Genomic DNA, 26,385 nt, shown 5'->3' on the forward strand with positions numbered 1-26,385 from the left:
CAGGGGTGTCACCAGTCCGCAGCCCTTCCCCTGTGAGCCAGCCTTCTCTTTGCTCTTAGATGGGATCATGGGCGTAGACCCCAGAAGGAGATCAGGGCCATTTTGCCCTGCAGGGGAACCCAGGCCCCTCCTGGAATAGCTTCTGCTTTATTCTTTCCTGGGCTTTTATACACTTTGTGAGGTCTGGTGAGCTGAGCTTAAGTTCTCATGGGTTCTCGCTCTAGGAAGTTGCCTGGCCGGCGGTGACACGGGTCTCGGGCCAGTGCTGACTTGGCATGGCGAGCTCTCCCATCCTCTCACCAGCTTCCAGAGACACGCCTGAGTAACCATATACGCAACTCTCTATGTATATGTAAGAGCCAGAGTACGTGGTGCAGGCCAGAGGGCTAAGACCAGAATGAGAGCAGCAGACTCTGATTCACCAACAAATAGGGGGATTCGAGGAGGCACAGGGGAAGGACGTGGCCCCGGGAGCAGGACAGGGCAGAGAAGAAGCTGGAAGGGCTGGGCTGGGTGCTGGGGAGCCCTGTCAGAGGGCCGTGGCACTAGTGCAAGTGAAGAATGACGAGGAGGGACCCTGAGGTGAGAAGTGACACAGAGACAGGCAGGGGTACCTGGGCAGGTGTGGAGCCCAGAACAACTGGAGGTGACAGGAAGGCTAGGGCGTCCCTGGAAAGGGAGGTGTGGCTTCGTGTGAGGGGAAACCTCTACTTCAGGAGTTCCCACCTCTTCTGAGAAACAGAACTGCCCCCTCCCAGGACGGCAGTTACTCTGAGGTGCCCTTGACTGAGACCACAGGATGACCTCTAGAAGTTCAGAGTTTCTTTTAGGTGAGTTTGTGTGTTAGCCTCCTGGTTGCTCAACATCTGGATACACTTGGAGGATAGTTTCTATAACAAGAGGCAGGAACCGGGTTTACTCTGCAGATGGTGCCTGGCGCCTGTGTGGTCTTGGACACCAAGCGCAGCGCAGACCCCAGGGCTGCAGCAGCCTTATCGTTTCACAGGCTTGGATGCTGCTGCTCGACAGGAGTTAGCTTTGGAGGGGCGGAGATCAGCATGGGTTACCTCGGGGACCTAGGAAGAGAGGCAGGTGGCGTGGCCTGCCCGCGATAGGCACACCCAGCCTGTCCAGTGTGTCTGTCCAGGGGCTTGGCCTAGCACCTCCCTGAAGACGGCTTCAACCTGAGGCCAGGCCAGGCGGGGCAGGGCCTTTGGAAGCTAAAGCTAAATGAAAAGTGCTTCTCCTGCCACCTGAGTATTTTGTCCCGCTGGCTGCTCCTGCAGGTTTTATCCAGTAAAAGGTACGAGGGTGGGGAGATTATAATGCCCTCTGAGAGGTGGGGAACAGTCTTCCAGAGCAGCCGGCAGACCCCGTCCAGGGGCACGGGGCCTGGGGCGCCACTGACCCAGGGGCTGGCCTGTCTCCTCAGACCTGCAGCCCGTCACCTACTGCGAGCCGGCCTTCTGGTGCTCCATCTCCTACTACGAGCTCAACCAGCGCGTCGGGGAGACATTCCACGCCTCGCAACCGTCCATGACCGTGGACGGCTTCACCGACCCCTCCAACTCGGAGCGCTTCTGCCTGGGGCTGCTCTCCAATGTCAACAGGAATGCGGCTGTGGAGCTGACACGGAGGCACATCGGTGAGGGGCGGTCGAGTTTCCCCCACGACACCCCAGATCCCCAGCCCAGCACAGACCCCTCCAGAATCCGCCACCACTGTGCTGGGCCTCCCCCACCTCCACCCCTCCCCCAAAAGCTCTCTGTCACCTTATTCAGGGGCCAGACAGGTAGAGTTCAGGTTGCTTGATCATTCTCACCCAGAGACAGATATCATCTTTGAAACTTTGAAAGCCACAAGGGAAGATGCTGGACTTTCTGGAAAAAGGCAACTGTGTAATTCTCCTTAATAAAAATACCCTTAAGGGGGAGTACCCGTTGTGGTTCAGTGGTTAACAAACCCGACTAGGATCCTTGAGGACTCAGGTTCAATCCCTGGCCTCACTCAGTGGATTAAGGATCTGGAGTTGCCGTGAGCTATGGTGTAGGTTGCAGACGCAGCTCGGATCTGGCGTGGCTGTGACTGTGGCATAGGCCAGTGGTTACAGCTCTGATTCGAGCCCCCTAGCCTGGGATGCAGAGGGTGCAGCCTTAAAAAGACCAAAAAAAAAAAAAAAAAGAAATACCCTTAAAGTACTGATAAGTGGGTAAGTAGATAGTCCTGGAAAGATGATCTTTGGTTTGTTCATTTCACACAGGATTATCCTAGGAACTTAGAAGAGGTAGAGAGGCAAGTATTGCCCACTGCTGGGTACCACTGCTGCTGCCACTCTGTCTTCCAGCACCCAGCGTGCGGTAAAGCCCACTTAGTTTAGGGAAGATTGAAGCCTTGCTGTGTTGCTTTATTTGCTCATAAAATCATGCTAAGAGTATTCCCAATGTTGTGATCCAGAGTCACCTACAAGAGCCATGGGGATGGTATGGAGATGGTTGGTATTCTGAAACATTGCTCCATGTGCCCAGGGTGGCCAAAGGGGCTCCAGGGCAAACTCGGGAGCCAGGTAGGGCAGTGGGCCACATGACCCAGAGCAGCCCTGCTCTTGTTTGTATTATATCTTGGGCCTTCAGAGATGATTCATTCGGAGAGAGGATTTTACAGTTAAGACAAGTTTGGAAGCCACAGGCCTGGGCCAGGGTGCTCATGTTCCAGGGAAGACCCTGACGGACAGGCAGGGAAGGGCAGAGGCCACACAGCAAGTGTGACACAGTCAGTGGCAAAGAGTCCCTGCTGCTGAGCCTTCATCCTTCCCAGACAGCCTCCCCATTTGTTTTACTTTTTAAAAGATCCTAGATGGCATACACAGGTGTTTACTCACTCACTTTACACTTTTCTCTATTTAAAATATGTCAGAAATTATCAAAACGAGAACAAATGTTTTTGTCCTTTGGGTCTGGGTCTTTCCACCTGTGCCTCTGCCTCCTGATCATTTTTTTGGGAGGGGGCGCACCCATGGCATATGGAAGTTCCCAGGCTAGGAGTCAAATCAGAGCTGTAGCCACTGGCCTGTCACCACAGCCATGCCAGATGTGAGCCGCATCTGACCTACACCACAGCTCACGGCAACACCAGATCCTTAGCTCACTGAGCGAGGCCAGTGATGGAACCTGCGTCATGGATACCAGTCAGATTCGTTTCCGCTGAGCCACGACGGGAACTCCTCTGCCTCCTACTCTTGACTGACATAACGCTGGGGCCCTCCCTGTGGCCCCCAACTCTGCCAGCACCCGGTGTCTGTGAGACGCCAAGTCCTATAACACTGAACCAGGAAGAACTGGGGAGTGGTGGTGATGAGGACAATGGTGGGACGAGGAGGCAGGCCTGTAGTCAGTCCCCTGGTTTCCATCCCATTTGACGTTGCGCCTGTGAAATCTGGCTCCGTTCTCCAGCCCTCCAGGCCTCTCCCCCCAGGAGCGGGAACAGAGACCTTTCCAGGCAGGAGAAGAGAACATCCCCTGGCTGAGCAGAGACTCATTGTCAGAGGGTTTATGTAACCACTTGAATTGCAGAGCCAATTTAAAAATAATTCCTGTCCATCTGGAGTGGATTTAAGAGATGAAGGGAAAGTAAATGATATAAACCTATGGAATGTTTTAGAAAAATGCTTCCAGGAGAGAAAGGTACGGGGGTGGAGGGGCATTCATTAAGTCATCCCTGCAGTGAGGGGCTCCTGGGGTATCTGCTGCCTCAGGAAGAGCTCTGCAGTGACTCCGTGAATTTCTGAATCTTGGAGCGGGTCGGGACCTAGTAGTAGAAGTAGCAGGAGCAGCAGTTAATGCTTGTCAGGCCCTTACTGAGTGTCTTAACAACAACCCAATGAGGTGTAGGTAGTATCATCCCCATCTTACAGATGAAGAAACTAAGGCTTAGAGGCTGAGTAACTTGGCTGAGGCCCTGGTCAGTGGCAGGAGCTGCTGTTTAGGCTTAGCTGTGCCCTTTGCTCATCACCAGCCTCCCCAGCTTTAGGAACCCAGCATCACCCATCACTTTTGATGGGTTTAGGCTTGGGCTCTGGTCCCATTTGCCTGGTGATACCAGCAAAGAACCAGTCACCTGGAGCATTGGCTGTAGCTCTCTTCAGCTGGTGCCAGGGCCACTGTGTGAGGACCAAAGGCCTGGTCCAGACTGACCTGAGTTTCTCTAGGGCGAGGCGTGCGGCTGTACTACATTGGAGGGGAGGTCTTCGCAGAGTGCCTCAGTGACAGCGCCATCTTTGTCCAGTCACCCAACTGTAACCAGCGCTATGGCTGGCACCCAGCCACCGTCTGCAAGATCCCACCAGGTAACACCACCTACACACCTACCCCTTCCCTGAGGTCCTCTCCTCCAAGGCACATGCCTCGGATGCAGGGGAGGTTTCTTCTTACCATTTCTCCTCAGTGGTGTTTGCATGGCCAATCTGGAGGTGCTTCGCTTGATTTTTCTCTGTGGCTTGCTCTCTCACTCTGAGCTTCCTGAACCTCTGAGGAGCAGATGCAGCATCTGACAGATCTGCCTCTCACCTGTGGGTACCTGCTCATTGCCTGTGTGCAGAGATGCTCAGGTGGTGTGCTGGCTAGCTTCCCTCTTTCCTTCCGCCATTCCAGATGCGGAGCTGGAGGGGAGCAGGAAGCCCTGCTGCTATCCCCACAGACCTTACCCATCATCTCAGTGTACAAGGCAAAGATACAAGTGGGTTTAATACAAGGGAGGGTGCTAAGCACCAAGTAGGCAGCACAGGTAAGGTGCTCTTGGATCTAAGGGGGAAAACACATTGAATTATTAGGATGGATCAAGGAAGCTTCTTGGAGGAGAAGAGCTTGGGCTGGGAAGGATGGGTAAGTATTAGATGCACAGAGGGATGGGGTGGGGACCGTGAGGGCATTCAGGCAGAGGGAACATTATGGGCAAAGGCCCAGCGGTGATGGAGGGCAGGGCACGTGTGGGCAGCGCTCTGGCTGCAGCAGAGGCCCTGTAAGAGACAGTCAGGGATCATGTTTTGAAAGTTTGATGGAACCAAGCCATGGAAAGATGTGAGAAAGTTTTGTTTTTATTTGGGGGCCCTGTTGAGGGTTTTCTGAGTCGGGCTGTGAATCCCACTTGTACTCCAAGAGGAGTCAGGCTCACCCCAGACGGTGGCTTGAACAGGGCCAGGTCTGGGTAGAGGACCAGGCAGGAGGTGATCTTATCCAAATCCTTTTCACAGCAAAAGCGGAGGCAGAAAGCCCCCGCGAAACCCACTTTTCCCAGGGCGGGCAGCCGCAGAGCATGCAGTGTGCCTGACTGGGAGAGTGTGTAGCTTAGGTCGTTGCCTGTGGGTGTGTGTGTGTGTGTGTGTGATGTCTTCCTGCCTGCTAAGTAGCAGGTGATGCTGGAGAGCAGTGGGCCACTGGCAGGGTCAGCTTAAGAAGGAAGAGTCTGGGAGTTCTTGATATGGCTCAGGGGTTAAAGGCCTGACGTCTCTATGTGGATGTGGTTCAATCCCTAGCCTCAATCAGTGGGCTAAGGATCTGGGGTTGCTGTGAGCTGCAGTTTGGGTCACAGGTGCAGCTCAGATCTGGTGTGGCTGTGGCTGTGGCCTGTAGCTCCCATTTGACCCTGGCACAGAGGGAACTTCCATATGCCATAGGTGCCTTTAAGAAGACAAAAACAAAAAAAAAAGAATGCAGAGTCTGAGTTGCCTAGCGATGCTGTTTCCGGGATGTCACATGGTTGTGTTTACAGAGCACATGTCTATCTCGGGTCTCACTTAGTTCCCTCCAGTAACCCTAGCTCTACAGGGGGAGGCATGTTGAAGAGACAAGTTCAGAGAGGTTAAGCCACCTTCTAAGGACACACAGCCAGTAAGTGGCTGAGCCAGGATGAGCCTATCGCTGTGTGCTTCTTGCTGCTTGCTTGGCAGGGGGCTGGAGCCCACCTTTGACCCTGCTTCACCCCGCTTCCCCTCAGAGAAAAACGAGAAGAGGAAGCCAGGCTGCGTTCTTGACTTTGTGCCCATCCCTTCACCCCGCCCTCCTTGTCTCTGGTGAGGGCAGAGCTGGCTGTGGTGGTGGTTGTTAGCTCATGGAATGTCAGAGCTGGGGGCCTTTGAGGCCAGTCTCTCCTTTACAAGGGAGACACAGGGCTTAGAAGAGAAAGTGACCAGCCCAGAGTCACACAGCAAGCCGAGGGGCCCAGGGTGGCCCATTAGCAAGTGTCACCTCAGCTCACCTTTTGGGCATTTCCAGCATGTGCTTTTTGTCTTTTATTTTTCCGGTTGACACATTCCTGGCACAGAGGCGGCAGGACTTCAAACAAAAGATTTATTATAAACTTCATGTGTGCCTGTCTCTAGTTTTCCTGCCTGGGGAGTTAGGCATACACCTTGGCTTTGCTGCGAATGTCACCTTGACCCAGTCTTGTGCCCACAAGGCCAAATGTGGCCCAGACCTCTTTTTCCCTCCCGGCCCCGGCAGAGGTGGCTTCCTCAGTGAGGCTGGGGTGGAGGGCAGCCAGGGACCCTCTGCAGAGCTTCCTGTGGGCACGGCCTGCCTCCGGCACTCCCGCCATGCAAGAGCAGGGGCTGCTGTTGCCCAGGCTGTCCGCCACACCCCACACCACCATGGACCTTCTGTTCTCTCTGTTCCCTGGAGTCTTGCCTTGGCCCCTTTGCCCAGGGCAGGGCCACCTCTCCCCGCCCATCTCCCTTGTTCCTGGGCCCACCTTGCTAACTTCCTCAGCATTCCCACTCTGGGGCTCGGAGCCTACAGGCCAGTGTTTAACTCCCCCCTCACCCATGTCAGCTGCGTCCGCTTCAGGGCGGTGATGGCTTCAAGGGCAGGGAGTGGGAACACTCGTCCAGGTGAATGGGGGGGGCACCTTCAGCCCGGGGAGGGAGGAGCTCCAGACAGGGGTATTCTCCATGCCCACAATCACTGTTTTGTTCTGTTGGCAGGATGCAACCTGAAGATCTTCAACAACCAGGAGTTTGCCGCCCTCCTGGCTCAGTCTGTCAACCAGGGCTTTGAGGCCGTGTACCAGCTGACACGGATGTGCACCATCCGCATGAGCTTCGTCAAGGGCTGGGGCGCCGAGTACAGGTCAGGGTTGGGGCACCTGGACAGCGGAGTGGGGGCTTCCCAGAAATGAGCTAGCCTGGCCCTCACCCTGAATAGCAGAGGGGCCAGGGATCAGTGGGCAGCTGAGCCCCACTGGGTGAGGAAGGGCTGAGCAGTGCTCGCCTAGCACTTGACTTTCTCAGGCGCTGGATGCACACAGTCCCATTTCAGCCTCAGTACAACCCTGGGCAGGGACATGGGCATGGTCCCCTTCGTACAGATGAGGGAACCAAGGTCCAGGGAGAGCAAGCCACTTGCCTGAAGTCACATCATTTGTAGAAAAACTGAGCCTAGAACTGTGCCCCCTTGGTGTCTTTCTCCTAGTTGGCTTTGGGCAGCTGCTTGTACAATGACCCTCCCCGGGAAGTTGGGTCTTCATCCTGGAGTTCCTTCCCTCCTCTGTGGCTCCATCTCTGACCGGAGCGACCCTCAGGACCTAGGATATTAAAACTGAGAAGCAGGGAGGGGACGAGGAGATTTGATAGTCCTACAGGAAGATATCTTACTTGCTCAGAAATGATTTTTTTTTTTTTTCATAATTTCAGACAGTGGTTTCAACATGGCACTGGTTAGGGGTCTCCCTGGTCTGCTCTCGAGTTTCTCAGACTGTTCTGGGGTGGGCTTCAAGAATCCTATTCCTTTTCTCCCCACACCTGGACAGGAGTCTCCCAAGGGGCAGGTCTGTGGGCCCAGCCCCCTGCTCTGTGGCAGACACAGAGGTACCCACACGTCAGCTGGAGCCAGGGCCTTGCAAGTTACTCTCCCCTTCGCTTCATTTTTCCAGATGTTTGGAATCCATTTTGTTTTGCAGTCATTCTGCACCCGAGCCAAACCCATTTCAATATTGGCTCTGGGCCACCGTTTATAATGAAATCCAGATGAGCATGACTTATGGAAAGTCAGATTCTCATTAGAGGATTTCGGTCCATAAAATTCTCCTCTTTCATTTACCGTATTTCAGCTGCTGTTCCCTGTGTCAGCCCCGCAGTGCTGGGGGACGTGGCACCTTGGTCTCTGGGGTCTGAGATCTGGGATGAATGACCAGCGCAACGTTCCCACTGGTCAGCCCTCAGGAGAACTTACAGCCCAGTTATATGGCCTGAGCTGAGCCCAGGCCCAAAGGCCCAACCTGAGGGACCCTTTAGCCTTGGCTGTAATCATGTAGGCAACAAGAATTGAAAGGTTAGAAAATTAGTCTTGTTTTGAAGCTGGGGAAAGGAGATACTTAAAGATGGAATCAAGGGAAAAGAGCCAGAGGGAGGGAGGCCCAGGTGCTCTTTACCACTCAGACTGCAGTCCGGAGGGCCACACTTGGGCACCCAGGTCAGGCAGGCACCGCAGGGCTGAGCCCAGAAGCCCATTGCTAACCTTCCACTTGGGCGAAGCGTGGCCAAGCAAGGATGCTGCTGCCCTCAGGCCTGTGGTTCTTGACCTGGGTGCAGCACCACAGTGCTCCAGCTTCAAGTGCTTGAGAAGTGGCCCCTTGCTGGCAGAAGCCTTTCCCTGGGGGCACTGTGTCACCACACAGGACATACGGCCAGCACACCCAGTGCTGTGCAGCCCACGTCACTGCCACCTGGCAGCACGGTGGAGCAGCCTAACTGGCTGTGCGGCCCCTTCCCAGAACAGTCTCGCCTTCCTTCTGCCTCCTGGGCCAAGGAGAGTAAGGTTTCATCCCTTCCTGTGAGGTGGCCAAAAGCAGGGCCCAGGGCCCAGGCCTCTCACCTCCAGCTGGCACCAGCGCCTCCGGCCTCAGCAGATAGCCTTTGCTCAGGAGGCCTTTGGGAGCTCGCCTGCGAGCTGCGTCATCAACCAGCCCGAATTTAGACAAAGTGCTTTGGGGAAAAGAAACGTGTGGTGTGCCTCAGTTTTTTCCAGTAATTGTTCCATGGCTTGCTCTGCTCGTAAGATTTTCCAAAATAAGGCCATAGATGGGAATTATATCAGCACATCGGGGACCGACGGCATGTGGACTCTGTCGGCGCTTTGTAAAAAACACCCCTCGATCAGACAGACGCACGTCATCGTGGCCTGCTGGGGCTGAAGGCAGGGAGCTGTAGGTGTCTGCTCAGGACAGGGGGGCCAGGGAGACCTTTGCTTGGGCTGGAGCTTCTCCACTGGGGGCCCATCACAGCAACCGGTGGGCCTCTGGGACACCCTGGAATTTGCCTTATGTGTTTCTCTTTAAGGGCCACCTCCTTCCCCGATCTACTCGGGGCCCTTCCTGTTTGGCAGAGTCTGGCCTGGCAGTTTCAGCAAGTTACTGGCACCTCCTCCAGGGCAGGGTCCAGCATGACAGGCCATATCCCTGGCTCTGGGAAGAAGATGGTCCCAAAGCAGGAAAAGGGGTTCTGACTTGTATGTGTGGGCTTCTAGACATTCTTAAAGTCTCCCAACCCACCCCTCTCCCTATGTCTTGCAGGAGACAGACTGTGACCAGCACCCCCTGCTGGATTGAGCTGCACCTGAATGGGCCATTGCAGTGGCTTGACAAGGTCCTCACCCAGATGGGCTCCCCAAGCATCCGCTGTTCCAGTGTGTCTTAGAGACATTGGGTGTGAAGGGGGAGGGTGGGGAGGGCGGGCTCGGGGAAGATGGCTGTGGAGGAGGTGGAGAAATCAGAACTCTACTCACTGTGGTCAAGGAAGAAGACATTTTTCTCCCTCAACCAAAGTGGCACCAGCCTGTTTTCCAAAACACAAAAGCAAACCCGGAGATGGATTTCTATGAACAGCTGTGTCTGCTGAACACATCTTCCCTTTGGCCCCAGCTTGAAGGGCAAGAAATGGCTTCTGCTCTGGCGGCTTGAGCAAACAGGTGGTATCTCACCACCTGCCACCTCCCCCTGCCTCCCCCCCCCCTTTTTTAAGGACAGAAACTGGGATGTCACTGTCCAATGGGAAATGGCCTTCTGATCAGGACCGGAATGTGGAATGGGCCTTGGGTGCTCTAGGCTGGGAGAAGCCCGCAGGGGTGTGAGCACACCTCAGGTCCAGCCCTCTTCCCCCACTGAGCATTCCTGAACCCCAGCTGCAGCAGCAGACCCTGTAACCTGGGGCCTGGACTGACTTGGGGCAGGGAGGGGGCTTGTCTGTCTCTATCCATCTCAGAGCGTACTGATTACAGTGAGCAAGCGAGTGTGGTCACAATGTGCAGAGAGATGGTGGGAAAAGCTGGTGGGACACCGGTTTAAAAACACTCTTAAATTTGTCTTCACTTTCAGCAGTTGGAAAGCTCTGTTGAGGCTCAGTGCATATGTACCAGAGTTTGTATCATCAGCCTCATATGAGAGATTTGAATTACGTCAAGTGTTTCCATGAAGGAAGAGGCAGTCATCTATGATGGTGCTGGGGCTGAGGCAGCACGCTGGTACCCAGATCTCTGGTCACCTGTAAGAGTTCACTCCACATTCTCACATGCTCAGCTATATTGGTTGATGTAGTCAGTTGCATTAATTAAATGAACTTGATCATATGTTCTTTTAAACGTTTGTTTTATATTTAAAAAAAATCTGGATTGGCACATTGACTGGGACACAAGAGTGGGACCCAGCAGTTTCTCTCCCAAAGTGAAGCTTTTCCAGGTTTTGTTGAGAAGACACCTGCCAGCACTTTGGGAAGCTGAAATTAACAGAAGCAAATTCACCAGGAGGGAGAGATCTCAGGCCAACATAGGCAGATGAAAGGGCTATTAAAAATTTTTTTTTTTTTTTTACACCTTTGAATATTGCAGGCTTGGTGCAAAGAGGTCTGCCATCTTTCCCCTGGGATGGGAGATTATCTAGCTCACAGTAGAAGCTCATCAGTGACAACTCTAGCAGTTATATGGTGTAATAAGTACTGCTCCCAGTGGCAATTAGTGAGAAAACTATTATAAATTATTTCAACTGGAAAAAAAAAAGAGCCCTCTTTTTCTGGCCTGTTGCAGAATACAGCAGACGAAATTGCCACTTGCCATTGGTACTTTATTCTTTGCTGCTGTTTTTGTATGAAATGACTTATCCCATATTTTTGCATGGATTTCTACCAGGAAACATTAAGGGATTTCCTATGGAAGTCTTGTCTTATTCCAGGTGAAGGGAAGAAAGCATCTACTTTTGGCAGGTATAAACCTCAACTGTGATGACATTTCTGAAGCTATGTGGAGATGTTGGGGGGTGGTTCCTGCCTCACTTGCAGGATCCTAGGTCTGTGATGCTCTAGCCTTGAGGTTTCCAGGTAGGAGAGCTGCTCGCCAAGCCTCTGGAGGACACAGCAAGAGACAGAAGGGGCCTTTTGCCAGGCCTGGGCTGGTCTTCGAGCAGGGCTGTTGACACAGAGCCCAGAGACAACTCATAACCCCTCATTCCACTTGAAAGAGCTGGACACTGCAGGTCTGAAGTTCGTGCCTGGTGTGAAATGATCGTGGACTGCTTCTTACAGACACAGGAAATCATCTGAACCTCCTGGATGTATGTTCCTGCTCCTGGTCAGGTCTGGGGACTCATGGTATGAATTACTATCTCATTTTGGCCTGGGCCGGAGCCACTATGGTGCCCCCTCTAAACGCCAGGGGCAGCAGTCTTTGAGGGTCCATGTTCTACACCTGCCACGTGATCCCGAGGGCTTCCTATGGTGCCCAGCTGTCCCCCAGGTACGTGGAAACTGGCTTCAGGTACAGCCCGATTTGGATGATCCAGTGGTCACACCTGGCTGCATTTGGATGGTGTTGTAGAATCCTTAGTGCTCAAAGCTCCTCTCAGAAGGCACGGACTTTTAGTTCTGTGTTTTTCCAAAAGCTACTTAGGTGTCCCTTTTTCTTTCTAGGCTAGACTGCTGGAGCAGGATGCGTGAGAAAAAAGTGAGGAAACCTACTTTTAGCACCACTGAAAAGGAGTTTGGTTGTACCTAGCAGTTAGGACCCGGCTTCATTCCCATCGTAGAGGCTTCGTAAGCGGCTTTGAGTCGTGTAATATTAGTGTCCTTCAAGTCATAAAAGTAGTTTTAAAATCCTATTGCATGAAGGCGCTTATACATTAAAAAACTTAAAGGACAGTTGAAAGGGCAAGAGGCAATCAGGGCAGTTCTCGGGGGGTGACAGTGGCTGTTGGAGAGCATTTGCAGTGCAGGTGTCCAGGCTGTACTTTGTGCCTTGTTCCCCAGCCTTGGGCTCCCTGCCAGGCCACCTTCACTGTGTGGCTTGTGCTGACACTGACCTGAGAGGAGCTGTGGCGGGGGGCCTAGATCCTGGCCTCAGCACCTCCTGGGAGCCGGCTTCTATTCCCTTCCCTCTCCTCCCACTCCCTCCCCACTCCCAACTTTAGTGCTTAGAGCCTTCCAGTGCAAGGAGGTAGCCGGCCCAGTGGCTCGGGTTCCAGGCCTGTGCTGGCACATCACTCCCCTGGCCACCTTCCTGGCAGGCTGCAGAAGACCTGACATTTTGAGACAAGCCCCGAGTCAGGAGCGGGGACTTTGACTCTTCTCTTAGGAAGAAGACACATGAGGGCAAGGCTGCTGGCAGACTTTTCCATTGTCCTTATGTTGTCCATGCTGTATTTTTTTATTGACCGTGGTGATTATTTTTTTTTAAATCATTGTTAATGTATTGGAATGAGCTGTAGCACACATCTTGTGCTTAGTTTGTTTTCATCCATCTCCCTCTGGCTTCCTAGAGTTTGGACATATTCCAGGGCTCAATGCTTTTACTCAAACCGCAGAAAAAGGTTTCCTTGAAGTAATGTGTGCATGTTGTGCATGTATGTGGGTGGCTTGGGGAGAAGGCAGAGCGAGGATTTCATCCTTAGCCCCAAGCTGCCATTTCTGAGGCTCCAAGAGGGTCGCTGCAGGGCCAGAGCTCATATTTGGCCTTTTTTTGTAGCTCTTACAAGAAGGGAGGGACAGGGATCTGCAGACTGCTCACGGGACCAGTAACCAAGGGGTTACCGGTAGCAAGTGAGGGCACGAGTTTAGTTCTGGACCCTGTGTCTTACTGTGTGACTTTAAATGGCAGTGTTGGGTGCGTTCCCAAAATCCACACATCCCCACTTTGCTGGAGGAAAACCTCAACTTCGCTAAGTTGAACTGTTTTTCTTGGTGTGGCGTAGATGTTCCCTTCCAGAACCCCTTCTAATAATCGTCCTTCAGGAGCACCAGCCACTCCTCAAGTGGGTGGGAAATCAGAGAACTGTGCCCAAGAGGGTACACAGCAGTCATGAAGATGAGGCATCTTGGCTGGAAGAGCAGGGAAACGCCTCGGTATTCAGGCAAACTTTCCGAAAAAATACAGCTATCACATAGAAAAAGCTCGCCTAGAGTGTAAACTGGATTGAGAAGCGCTCTCAAGTGATTCTGTAATTTTGTTTTATGCTGAAGTAATGTACCCTCGAGCATTCTGGTGTTTTTATATTTATGTAATAATTTCTTAAAAAACATTGGAGACAGATAACTATTTAATTTTTTGAAGACAGTTGGAAGTCTCTCCTCCCTCCCAAGGACAGTGGCTGGGAAGAGCTGGGGCACAGCCAGTTCTGAACGCTGGTGGCGGGGACAGTGGCTCGGCCTCTGGAACCACCAACCCAGGCCGGCTTACTGTGCGGCAGCGTGTGAACACAGGCAGCTCTGGGTCAAATACAGGTGCTCCCGCAGGGGTCCTCTGAACCAAGCCCCTGTCCCTTCCTAGGGGTGAGAACTGTACCCAGGGACGGAGCCACCTTCCTCCAAGAACCTCCACTTACTCACTGCTGCTGTTGCCACGAGGCTGTTCTGTGCGGGACTCCTGGCTGGGTGTGCGTTTGGGTGGGGAAGGAGCGTGGAGGATGCTGATGGCCTGCCCTTCTCAGCCAGCCTGACCTTTTAATACCTTTGTAAAAAGCATGTATGTATTTATAGTGTTTTAGACTTTTCTAACTTTTTGTATCTTAAGAGCAGAGCACCTGTTTAAGCATTGTACCCATTGTTAAAGAACTGTGTCCTCTCTCCTTCTCTACCCCCTGTTAAGTGCCCTTCTAATAAACTTTTCATTGAAAAGTTGCTGGGCCGGAAGCTCGCTCTCATTCTTGCTGCCATGCCTGGGTGGAGAGGGAGACTTTAAAGGGCCCCAGGAGCTTCAGAGAAAAGGGCCTCCAAGCCCACATGCACTCTGACCAAGGAAGTGCCTGGCCACCTCCTGCCATGCCCCTGCTGCCCCTGTGTACTCACCAGGAGCAACACGTGGTGCCAGCCAGTCCCTCATTGACAGCAGGAGCCTCCGGGTCTGATGCCCCCCAGGTGGTGCGCCTCCCTTGCTTGCCCCCATCTCAGGGCTGCATAAGCCCCAGTGGTGCTGGCTCCCCACTGTTACTTGGCATTCATTTCCCCTGTACTTAAAGGTCCCACCAGGTCAATCCTGCCACAGGCACAGAGGCAGTTTCAGATTCTTAAGAAGTAGGTTTCCACACTTTCCAGCACCAATGCCTTAGCGCCGGTGAAAATCCATTTTAAATTCCAAACTCCCGAGGAGAAAGAGACTTCAAAACTCTTGCCTTGGCTGAATCATACACTGACCCCAGATGATGTGGATTAAGAAACAGGATGACATGAATAAAAAATTGGAGGAGGATGGAAGGGGGCTGGAATACTTCTCCAGCTGGGCCACTTCTACAGCAGTGCTCCGTCCCAGAGGTACAGCCCTTCCACTACCAGGGGGAGGCATGTTCCACAGGAACGGCACCTGTGTGCCTGTGGGCTTGGCCTCCATGAACCAGATCAGATTCCCACTTTAGTTATTATTTGGCCAATTCTATCCTCCTGCCCCACCTCCCCCAAACTACTTTCCCCAAGGTTTTACCTAGTTGATTTCTCAGCAAATGACTCTCGAAACCATACCTCTAACCCAGTCTGTTCCTTGGGCTCCACAACTTTCTAATGCCACTATTAAATGGGGTCCAAAACAACACCCCCTTGCCCCCGACAGGGGTCATCCTCCACCTTGCTCATGCAAGGTCCCTTTCCTGACTCCCAGGGCTTATCAGGCACCTCCCCCTGGCCTGCTGTCCCCACTCTCCAAGTTCTGAGCAACTTGATGCATTTCTCTCCCTGCTCCCACCACCTGTGCAGTAGCCCCTGCTGATCAAGTCTCCCTTTTGGAAAGGCCCTGAATGTCTGGGTTCTCCTTCGCCCTGTCACATCATCTCCTCTTTCCTCGGGCCTGTGCCTCCTCCCTCCATGCTGCTATTCCCAGACCACTGTATGCACTCTGGATATTACTCCCTGAGCGAGTGTGTCTACCCGTGTGATTTCAAGCCACAAAAATGCTAAGGACTCCCCAAATTAGCATTTATAGCCCACACATCCAGCCCAAGCCTTAGGCCCATCTCTGACAGCCTGCTGGCTACTGATACAAGTATGTCCAAACAGCTGAAAAACCGAAATTCATCATTTCCCTTAGTGAACCATGGCCCTCTCCTGGCCTCCAGCCCTGTTTTAGTCACAACCCTTTACCCATCCCACAGCCATGCAGTCACAGTTGCCACCACTCCTGTCCCCACACCTCACAGTCCCATTCCTCTGCTCTCACAGCCCTGACCTGCAGGCCCCTGGGCACCTGGACAACTGCATGGCTTCCTAGCCGCTCTCCTCACCTGCTTTCCCGTAAATGCACCATCCACACTGCACCCCTCGCCCCCGCCCCAGTGACCTATCTGACCTCAGAGGCCCTCCCAGTCCACAGTGCAAACTCTTAAGGCCTTTAACATGGACCCCGTGACCCTTACCATTTGGCCCCCACAGCTCACCGCCTCAACCCTGCTACCCAGCATCGTGTAAGCACAATTCCCTTATGTGTCACACCAGAATGGGTGACTGCTCTGCTTGGAACGGCGACTCCTCTTCCCCAGGCTACACCCCTGCGCCCACTGCCCCCTGGCCCTGGCTTGACATACCACCAGTTCTCCTGGCTCACCTTCACTAAAGGTCTGAGACTCCAGAATCTCCTCCAGGAAGCTATCTGTGAATTTCTCCAACACCAGAGTCTCAACTGTGCGTTAACTATGTAGCTCTCTAGGCTGAGTTCCTTGAGAGCAGGGTCTACATCTTATTCTTGTACCCACGGTTTCTTTCCACCACCACATATTTCCACTGAATTAAATGGATAATTCTACCTTAAGCAGTACCTCTTCCATCCATTTCCACTCTGCTATCCTATATAAATCCTTATATAGGGTTGGAGGAATAGCACCAAAATAGAGATCCTGATTACCTTTTATCACAGCTATTCCAATACTCTCCTAACTTGTCTCCCTCCCATCCAGGGATGGCAAACACAGGGTGAAACAATCACCATCCCCTATTTCTCTATCCATGGCAAAAGCCACTCATCACAGTCCTGGGTCCATCCTCAGCCTCAGAAGCCTTCTTAACACAGCCCCCCAAGTGGACAGTGCCAATCAGCTGGTGTTGGCTAGTACTGCTACCGGACTATCCTGGGATTAATTATGGTTATATGACTTTTTTGCACTAACCCCCTCGGCTCTTTGACTACCGCCTGCATAGGCACAAGGTAGTATTTCAAGGTTCTCAACATCACTCCATCCTTATCTACCCGTTTCTCTAGCTGGACTACTGGGGCTTCCTTATCTCCAGAACCTTGGGTCATGCTGTAACTTCCACTAAGAATTTTGCAATCTCCACCCACCTGCCTGCCCAAATTCTTACCCCAAAAGTTCAATTCAAGCATCACTTCCCCAAAGTCAGTAGGTCTCTAAGTGCGGGCTCTGGCCAGCAGCAGCATCACCTGGGAAGTTAGGAACCCACATTCCCAGGCCCCACCCCAGACCTACACAATCAGATATCCCAGGGCAGGGCCCTCCAGGTGATTGATTCTGGGGCTGGCTCAGGATTGAGAACCATGGCTCCAAAACATACTTCATGCTCTCCCCAATCCATTAGACTCTCTCCTTCCCATAGCAATTCAGGCGGGGCACCGACCCTACTCTTCACATTCTGCCCAGCATTTGACCTTTGATGGCCTTCCCTTGCTTGCCCCCTTCTCGCACCTCAGCTGGATGATGAGCTCCTAGGGAAAAGAACCCCAATCCTTACCCGAGTCTGCAGCCATGGCCACGGCCAGTGCAGTACAGCACCAAGAAGGCCCCCAGCCAGTGCTAGCCGCACTGAGTGCTCGGCTCCATTCTCACCAGGATAAAGAACAGGTTGTAGCTTTTTCTTAACTTTGAGTTTGAGGCATTCTAACACCACTGTGACTTACTGAGCATTTCCTGGAGTGACAACACTGATGCAGACCATGTCCTTGGGCTTCGGATGAAGAGAATATCTTCTACATTATGCTGCTATTTCCATAAAGCTCCACCCCAGGCCTCACTTAGCCTACATTTTGTAACATTAAAGTCACCTGGTGGATAAGAGAAAGGGGAGAGGCAGTGGTTGGTGACATCCTTCATAGGAGAGAACCCAGGGAGGTTTTATGCGACCCATGCCTCCCAGGTCCAGTAGTTGTGGGAGCAAGTCCTTGAGCCGATCAACAGATACACACAGATAAAAAAGGGTCTTAGAGGAAAAAAATTCTTCCCAAACCTGTGTTCCAAAGCTGCGGTTATAACCATTCAGTCCAGGTTCCAAATCAATACTTTTCCAATAGGAAACAAACTGCACAACAGTGAGAGCTGCAACAGGGCTCAGTAGTGTGCCAACCAGACTCGCACTGTTGCTATTACCTCGAGTCTTCATTCTGCAAGTCAGAGAAACACTTCAGAATTAAGGAGGACACTTCTATCCTAGAGGAACAGTAACACACTTCACTGAATAAAGACACCCAGGTTAAGAGCAAGACTTGTGATGCTGAAAACAGGCATAGGTAAATGCCCAAAACACAGAGAATTCCTAAGATCCTCTCTACCGGAGTTTACATGCCGAAGGTGCAAAGATGGATCACTAAATTAAACCCCAAGTGGAATCTAAATCAAAACTTTGGCCTGCACAGTCAGCATGATGCTTTTAGGAACATACAAATTATGGCAAAGTTAATTGTTAGGGTGTTGTTTTTAAACCAATCCTCTAAGAAGGTGGTACACTTGACCCCATCTTTCACACCTTCTCCGCCCATGGTCCTCTATAAGATTTGGTATTTAATGATAGGATGCTGTAGCTAAATTGTCCTATTTTAAAATGGGTGAGGGGGGGTGAAGGGCAACTGTTAACTCACTGCTCTTAACTCATCCAGCATTCTTTGGCACTGTCTCTGTCAATCAGAATGTTCAATGAATCAAACCTCTGACCACACTGGACACATGCTGGCTAAATTTAGCTTCGCATCAGCAAACACTCCAGCTCAGAATAGTTCAGGGAGCTCTCATCTTACCCTTAGACAGTGATTCTTCTAAGACTGTTTGCCATGGCAAGCCAAGGCAGGGCGAGGGGCACTCTGCGTGATCTCTCGATGGCCACTGTTAAGAGAGTGGCCCAAGGTTAAGGGAATCTGACAAGCCACAGAGAAATGCTTATCCCTACCTCACCACAGTGGGAATACGAAGTCAGCCATATATCACATTTCCTGTGTTATAAGTAGTTTGCAGTAATAGCCTGATATGCTCTACAGTCCTTGAACCACATCCCATATTACTCAGCCATCTAAGTCTAGCTTCCCTGAATCTCCAGCTTCTCTGAATTAGACGTGGCCAAGTTCTATAAATAGACAGCAAGCAAACCGGCTCTGTCAATCTTCTTACATTCTGGCAGGATAACATATTTTAAAATTATAAAAATATCTATGTCTCCATCACTCTAAAATTATTACATAACACATGATTTTTCTCGGGAAAGAAGTTTTATTCTTGTCTATCCCTACCTCCCAGTACTCATGGACCTTAAAGCTTTGCGATCGTAGACATCAAACTATCAAACTGAAATCCAAACCAGCGTTAAGGGCCCACTATGTGTTAGACACTGTGTGACAACACGAATAGAAAAATGTTTAAGAAAAAACAAAAATGACAACCAAAAAAAATGAGTCTCTCTCTTTTTTTTTTTTTTTTTTTTTTTTTGTCTTTTTGCTATTTCTTGGGCTGCTCCCGCGGCATATGGAGGTTCCCAGGCTAGGGGTCTAATTGGAGCCGTAGCCACCAGCCTACGACAGAGCCACAGCAACGAGGGATCCGAGCCGCTCTGCAACCTACACCACAGCTCACGGCAACGCCGGATTGTTAACCCACTGAGCAAGGGCAGGGACCGAACCCGCAACCTCATGGTTCCTAGTCGGATTCGTTAACCACTGCGCCACGACGGGAACTCCTTTTGTTTGTTTTTGGTTTTTTTTTTTTTTTTTTTGAGTCTCTTATTTTAAATCCCAGATGGACAGTCCATAATAATTTGTGGTGGCATGTACATAGGTCACTTCAGATAGACTGCAATGATCACGCTTCTTAAAATGGGCCTTTAGTAGAATACCACCAGATGCTTTATTCCCACATGTTCCCTAGAAGAGGGCAATATCCCCAGACAGCTGAGATTTTGAAGACATGAGTTAATATTATACCTGTGCATGGAGATTCTAAAATAGTGAGTTTGACAAACTCTTAGATGATTGGCTTTTTATGCCCACTCCAGCAAAGGAAGGCTTCACCCCAACACCCCCCTCCCCACTAAAAAACAACAAAATCTTAAATATGCACATAAGCAGACTTTATAAATAAATCACATTTTAATCACCTGGCTTTGTTTAATCCACAAAATCAAGTTCACAGCTTTTTCTTATCTGTTTTCCCTAACCATGTGACCTAATGTACTTTCTGAAACCTTCCTTGTTTTAAGGAAGACATCTTCCACCTTTCATTTTGCAGCACCAGAGCCAACTTCCCTTACATTCCCAATCAATGGTTGATGCAGCCACCTCAAAGAAAGCCAAGGAGAAGGATACAAAGTCATCAAGTGAGACAGCCTGCAATGTCTTCTGGAATGGCTCTTCCTGAGTGTCCCAATCACGCAAACCTTTGCTTGCTCCTCTGGTCGGCCTGGCCCAGAACCTGGGACATTCCATTCCTTCTGCTACCTATTTCAGGTTCTGCAGGGCTTAGGTGTTGCACAGGGGGGTCTGAAACTTGTTTTCTGCTGGTGACCTAAGGGGTTCACAGCCTACACGAAGCCAACAGCAGTTTTCAGCCCGTGTGTCCTGAGCCCATTTAGAGCTATGGCAGTGCCTACCACAGTATAGGTTAACAACATGCATTACACAGTGCTTACAAAAACAGAAATGAGGACTTTATTTGCTGTATTTCCCAAGCTTCCTTTGCAAACTTCCCCTTTGGTGATCAGATGCCCTGGGGCTGACCCACAGGGCCCTGGAAACAACACAAGGTACGCAGGGATTCATTGCCTAACGAAAGTTTCACATCCTTCCCTATCAAGCCCACTCCTTAGCTTTACTATTTTGGCAGTGATCTCTGGCTTTCAGAGAGGAAGAAACATGCCTTGTTTTGAGGGTATGAAGTGTGACAACACAGCTCTGACATCTTATGTAGCAGGGGAGAACTCTTAAGAAAAGCTTCTTCGGGGTAATACAAAAGTCTCGGGACATGATCACACTGTTTCAATGGCCCATACAGGGAATTCCTAAGTTTCTTTCTCTCTTATACACACACTGCCCTCTCCCTCCCCATGTCCAACAACTCGGAAGATGGGTTTACTTTATCCCTACCAGAGCAGGAAACCCTTGCATCATTTAAACTCACACTGCTTTCTCAATACTCTCTAGCATGAGCTCAGAAACTATATTTCAATTGAAGTGCCCAGGCCTTTTTTTTTTTAAACTAGAGACTAACCTGAAGGCCAGTCACTTTGGCCTATCATCTACATACTATAGCATAAATCTGCAGCTTCTTCTTTCCCGCCTATCAAAAGCATCAAATCTCAGAGCAGCATGTTCCTTGAAAGAAAAAATCCAGAATACCCAGGAAAAGGAGCACATCTGCAGTAATCAAGTGTGAACAGAAGGACTGGTACTGCAAAGACTGACCAGTAAATGGCTTGGTGGGCCTTAACTTGTGATTTAACTCCAATCACACAGGCTTTGAGCCTTAGCCCACTCCTGCTCCTAGAACAAAAAAGTATACTTCAAAAATTCTCACTCCCTACTGTCATTCTCACCCCCTTATAGTACACTGAGGGAGGAGAAGGTTCTCCTTTACCACCCCCCCAACTAAAAACTATAATTAACAGGACCCTACAAACAACTCAGGCAGCCAACACGATGATGGGAAGTTCAGCAAATGACGACTGGGTGAGTTAGGAAGGATTCTCAGGCAGAGAGAGTTAGTGTCTCTGTTAGTCAAGCCCTAGCATGAATAATTTAGTGTTCTTCATCCGACGAAAGGCCTTCGATCTCATCTCTGTCTCCCCCAATTGCCATCCAAAAGGCTTTGGCCACCTGTGGAAAGAAGCAAGCAACACATTTTAGGCAACGGCTAAATTTTGGCTGGTTTCATGTCATAGATAGAACCCCATTAAGAATTAAAATTCTACGCCTTGCCCTCCAGCACTCTGGCAACATCTACCAGCACCCTTGAACACCCTGACCCAGCAGGACTTCCACTCTTAAGCTTTATACTGAGGTTAGAATCAAATGAATAGGTGTGTACATAGGTGCTGTGTAAGGATAGGCACAGCTTCACTAGAGAATCAAAAAATGCACGTGACCTAAATGTTGAGAAGGGAACTGGATAAATAAATCATGACACATTCATTCATACAATAGAATGCCGTAAACTGTATACATTTCCTGCCAAGAACATGTTTTGTGTTGGTAATAACCAAACCAAACAAAATAATTAAGAGTTTTCCAGCCTAACAACTAGGAAGGCAAACATTCTGGGTCTCAATGTTCCATGTCACTCAACAGACACTGGGAAATCTGGGTTCGACTGCACCAACTATATTATTATTGGGTAAATATTCAATTAGTTTTAAGTTAATATTCAGCAAAAAGTTCAGAGTAAGATGCTTTAGAAGTAAACAAGTATGATTATAATTCTAACAGCACTGGACCTGTTGTAGGTACTCAATAAATACCTGACTGATTTTCTCACCTTTTCTGCATGCAACTTTCTTTGCTCGTGAGGAAGCGTCGCAGCCTTGTCTAGGGGGAAAATATATCTTAAGAAATGCATCTAATAGCACAGAAGAATCTGGAGTGTATGAATGTTCTAACCCTAGAAGATGGGAGATGGGTTTCAAAGACAGAAGTTTATGGTGTAGTCATTATAGCTGTTAGGAAGTTTAAGTCTTCCAAATTTTCCACATGGGAATGATGTGAGTAAATTGGTAGGGGTCTTACTGATTCCATGTTAATGAGACACGCTGAAAGAAACAGAGAGAGGCAAGAAAAGAAGGGAAAGAGGAAAAACAGTGAAGAGAGAGGAAAACTTTCCCCAGGGAATTTTAATAGAAGATGGCACAGTCCCCCAGTAGCTAAGTTTCTCAGATGAGGCCAGTGCATGGAATACAATCAGCAGTTACAAAGCAAAATCCTATTATATAAAACGAGAGAAGCAGCAACACGGGAACCTGTTAGACTCAAGGGATTTGGTTACCTTTCATTTCCTTTAACTTTGAAAACAGTCTTTCAAAATTCTCCAAATCTCCTCCACCTGTAGTAAGACTGGCTAGTTCTTGAATATCCAGGTCTAACATGGGATCTGAAATAAGTATTTGCCACATGTCATTCAAGTATGTACTAAATAAACAGAATCCTAAAGCAATGAATCTGACTTTGATGACAGTTACCAGTGAATGAGTGCCCACTGTGTACTAGCTGTTCAGCTCACGCTGCTTCATCCTGCACAGATGCTAGTGGTTCCTCACAAAAGAATAGTGACTCACTTTATCCTTACAACACTGTAAGGAAGTGAGGAATTCTGTTTCCATTTTAAAGAGGAAACTAGAGCTCTGAGTTGAAGTGACTTGCTCAAGGTCAGAGCCTGAGCTGTGTGACTTTGGATTCACATGTAGGTGGTTCCAATTCTAAAGGCCACACCCTCCACTAAGGTAAATGAGTCAATAAACTGAAATTTATACCATAATTTCCTAGACAACTAATATTTTCACATCTATTATTGACAACCATATATGGTGGTAAGGACAGATACCACTGTCCACAATTTACAGAAGCAACTTGGGTTTAAAAATGAACTCACCCAAAATTACAGCTATTTGGAGGTAGAGCCAATTTAGATTCCTACTTTCTTACCACAAATCCTTTACTATTTCTACCTCAGCATGTGGCCTCTTTATCAAAGTTTTTAATCAGAACTTTCACTCGTCCTCCACTCCAGGATGACCACCTCTAGTATGTCTTTCCTGACTGTCCCAGCTCTCACAGGTCTCCTTCCTTAGAATTTGTCCCACATTGAGGGTTTATAGAGCTGTCTGCCTTGCACTACTTTGTATTCTGACATCTGTCCATCATTCCTATTCACAAATACTACAGCGACAGAGAGTTTGCTTTGTCTGTACCACTGAATGCTTTAACTTCCATTTTATTTTTGCAACAGTGTTGTAAGTAAAGATTTGTTACCCCTATTTTACAGAAGGGGAAACTAAAGCCCACAGAGGCTAAATAATTTACTCAAAGTCATCTCACTACTAATAGAGCCGTGATTTGAACCCAGCTGTCCAGGACTCCAAGCCCCATGACTTTCCATTACAAGGTCTGTCTCTGCATTTTTAGACTATAAGCTCCTTCAAGACAAGGATGATAATTCTTGGCATCTACTACAATGCCATATGGATAATTTGATGTTAAAAAAAATGCATTTGGATAACAAATGTCTTTTAGTTCAACGGGCATGTAATGGTGGCAAGTGGGCATACAGAGCTAGAGATAAAAGTCTGTGATTTATCTGTATTCACAGCAACTGAACTATAGATATGGACAGAATCACTTCATGTTTAAGTATAGATTTGGAAGAGGAGTAGATGGAACACTGAGGAGCGGCAATATTTAAAGGCCAGGTAAAGGAGGGTAATCTTCCAGAGATAAAGAAGGAATTATCAGAGAGGCAGGAAGACCACAAGGAGATGTGCTGGGTGAGTCAGGAGAAGATAATATTTCAGAAAGAGATTGATCCATAACATATACCTTTTTTTTTTTTTTTTTTTGCTTTTTAGGGCCACACCCTCGGCATATGGAGATTCCCAGGCTAGGGGTTGAATTGGAGCTGTAGCTGCTGGCCTACGCCACAGCTGTAGGAACATTATATCTGAGCCATGTCTGCAACCTACCCCACAGCACAGCAATGCCGGATCCTTAACCCACTGACCGAGGACAGGGATCGAATCCGCAACCTCATGGTTCCTAGTCAGATTCGTTTCCAATGTGCCAAGACCGGAACTCCTAATTATAATATTAAATGGAGCCAAGAGGTCAAGATGAGGTCAGGAGGACATTAATTAGTCTCAGTGGCATGAAGTTACTGGAGAGCTCTTTTAGTAGAAAATAGGAGCAATAGCTAGATGGGATGAGTTGAGGAATGAAGGGGAGGTGAGGAAGGAAATTAGGTAAAGAAAGGAGGGAAATATGGGGATGAGGAAGATACGGGGATATTTTACTGTGGTTTTGCCTTTTTTAAGAATTTTGAAATAGGCAGTTCCCACTGTGGTGCAGTGGAAACAAAACCAACTAGTATCTATGAGGATGTGGGTTTGATCCCTGGCCCCCGCTCAGTGGGTCAAAGATCCAGTGTTGCCGTGAGCTGTGGTGTAGGTGGCAGATTTGGCTCAGATCCCATGTGGCTGTGGTGTAGGCTGGCAGCTGGAGCTTCAATTCAACACCTAGCCTGGGAACTTCTATAAGTCTCAGGTGCAACCCCAAAAAGCAAAAAAAAAAAAAAAGAATTTTGAAATAATTTTAGTGTTACGAAAAAGCTGCAAAGATGGTATAAGCATTCCAATACGAACTTCCCCCACCCTCCCTCAGCACTGACATCTTATATAACCATGGTACAATTATACACATCAAGAAGTTAATAATGGAAGAGTGCTATTAACTAAACCACAGACAGAGTTCATTCAACCTCCATCAGTTTTTCCACTAAGAGTCTTTTTTTCTCTTCCAGGATCCAATTCAGGATTCTATACATAATTTAATTGTCAACTCTCCTTAGTCACTTTGTGACAGTCCCTAAGTCTTTTCCTTGTCTTTCACAATTTTGACACTTTTTTGAAGAGTCCTGGTCAGTTATTTTGTATAAAGCCCCTCATTGATGTTTTCTTATTATTAGATTGAGGTCATGGACCTTTGGCAGGAATACCAAGAACTGAGTTCTCTTTCAGTGCATCTTATCAGGGGGAGGTAATGTCACGATGTCTCATTACTGGTGATGCAACCTTCATCATTGGAAGTGGTACTTGCCAGGCTTTTCCAATATAAAGTTACTATTTTACCCTTCGGAATACATAAATAACTTAGGAAAGATAACTTTTTTTATTTTTTGGCCTCGTCCTTGGCATGTGGAAGTTCCTGGGCCACAGATCAAACCTGTGCCTCAGTGGTGATCCCAGCCACTGCAGCCACAACACTGGAGCCTTAACCTGCTGAGCCACAAGAGGACTCCAAGGAAAACTTTTTGGCTATGGATCTATGTTTCTTCTCAAATTTTCATCTAGTAATTTACCATTCATGAGTGGATCTTGTCTACAATGACTATTATTATGCTGTGTAGCTAATGGTGATTTTCTACCTCCCTCAAAACTTCTACATTTATTACTTGGACTTCTTCTGTAAGGAGAAGCAGCCCCCTCTTTTTCAGTTATGTATTCAATTATTTACAAATTCATGGACAAAGGTTTTATTCTATGGGTTACAGCCAAAGTCCATGCTAATTTACTTTGCTGGTCAAATTGTTCCAGTTCTAGCCATTAGAGCTTCTTCCAGGTTGGCTCATCTGCCCTCTCAGGAGGGCACTTCCTTACTTTCTGGCACCATGAGATACTCCAGGTTCATCTTGCATGTTTTCTGCCTCAACCCTGAACCAACTACTTCTCCAAATAGCCCTGGTACCTTTTACTGGAGAATGGTATTTAGAGACTAAGATCTAAGTGCTGGGTGTGTACACTGCTAGCAGAGTGTTGATGCTTCTCAGCCCTCTCGGTGGACAGAGCTAGGAAACAGATGTGTTCTAACACATGCATACACATATCTATATTTATTTCTCTACTGCTCTAACTATATCTTTAAAAACCATGAGTTCATATGGATAACTTTGATTCTAGTCTGGTACTAAAAGGTT

General features: G+C 49.1%; 2 protein-coding genes across 14 annotated transcripts in view; one reads left to right on the plus strand and one right to left on the minus strand.

The window, feature by feature from the left end:
* SMAD3 (SMAD family member 3) overlaps positions 1-14,143 on the plus strand; it is a 126,347-nt gene extending 112,204 nt beyond the window's left edge. For 3 of the 4 annotated variants that reach the window (XM_085009982.1, XM_085009993.1, XM_085010000.1), the window contains 4 exons: positions 1,433-1,645; positions 4,205-4,342; positions 6,974-7,118; positions 9,559-14,143. In XM_085009982.1, the coding sequence (XP_084866108.1) occupies positions 1,433-1,645; positions 4,205-4,342; positions 6,974-7,118; positions 9,559-9,682 (620 nt within the window). In that variant the 3' untranslated portion in view covers positions 9,683-14,143. 4 annotated transcript variants of the gene reach the window in all.
* Positions 14,144-19,786: 5,643 nt separating this feature from the next.
* AAGAB (alpha and gamma adaptin binding protein) overlaps positions 19,787-26,385 on the minus strand; it is a 308,159-nt gene continuing 301,560 nt past the window's right edge. For 4 of the 10 annotated variants that reach the window (XM_084979083.1, XM_084979072.1, XM_005659865.4 and 1 more), the window contains 2 exons: positions 22,690-22,794; positions 19,787-21,527 (listed from right to left, as the gene is read on the minus strand). In XM_084979083.1, coding sequence (XP_084835209.1) covers positions 21,484-21,527; positions 22,690-22,794 — 149 coding nt within the window. In that variant the 3' untranslated portion in view covers positions 19,787-21,483. Of the gene's footprint in view, positions 21,528-22,185; positions 22,309-22,689; positions 22,795-26,385 lie in introns of all 10 variants that reach the window. The other 6 variants (XM_084979051.1, XM_003121743.6, XM_084979050.1 and 3 more) reach the window with 3 other exon arrangements.

Source organism: Sus scrofa, chromosome 1 (assembly GCF_054392235.1).
Source record: "Sus scrofa isolate SSC_HxYL_T2T_F1_AM1 chromosome 1, Sscrofa_HxYL_maternal_Yorkshire_Landrace_v2.0, whole genome shotgun sequence".
In the NCBI taxonomy this organism is placed as follows: Eukaryota; Metazoa; Chordata; class Mammalia; order Artiodactyla; family Suidae; genus Sus; species Sus scrofa.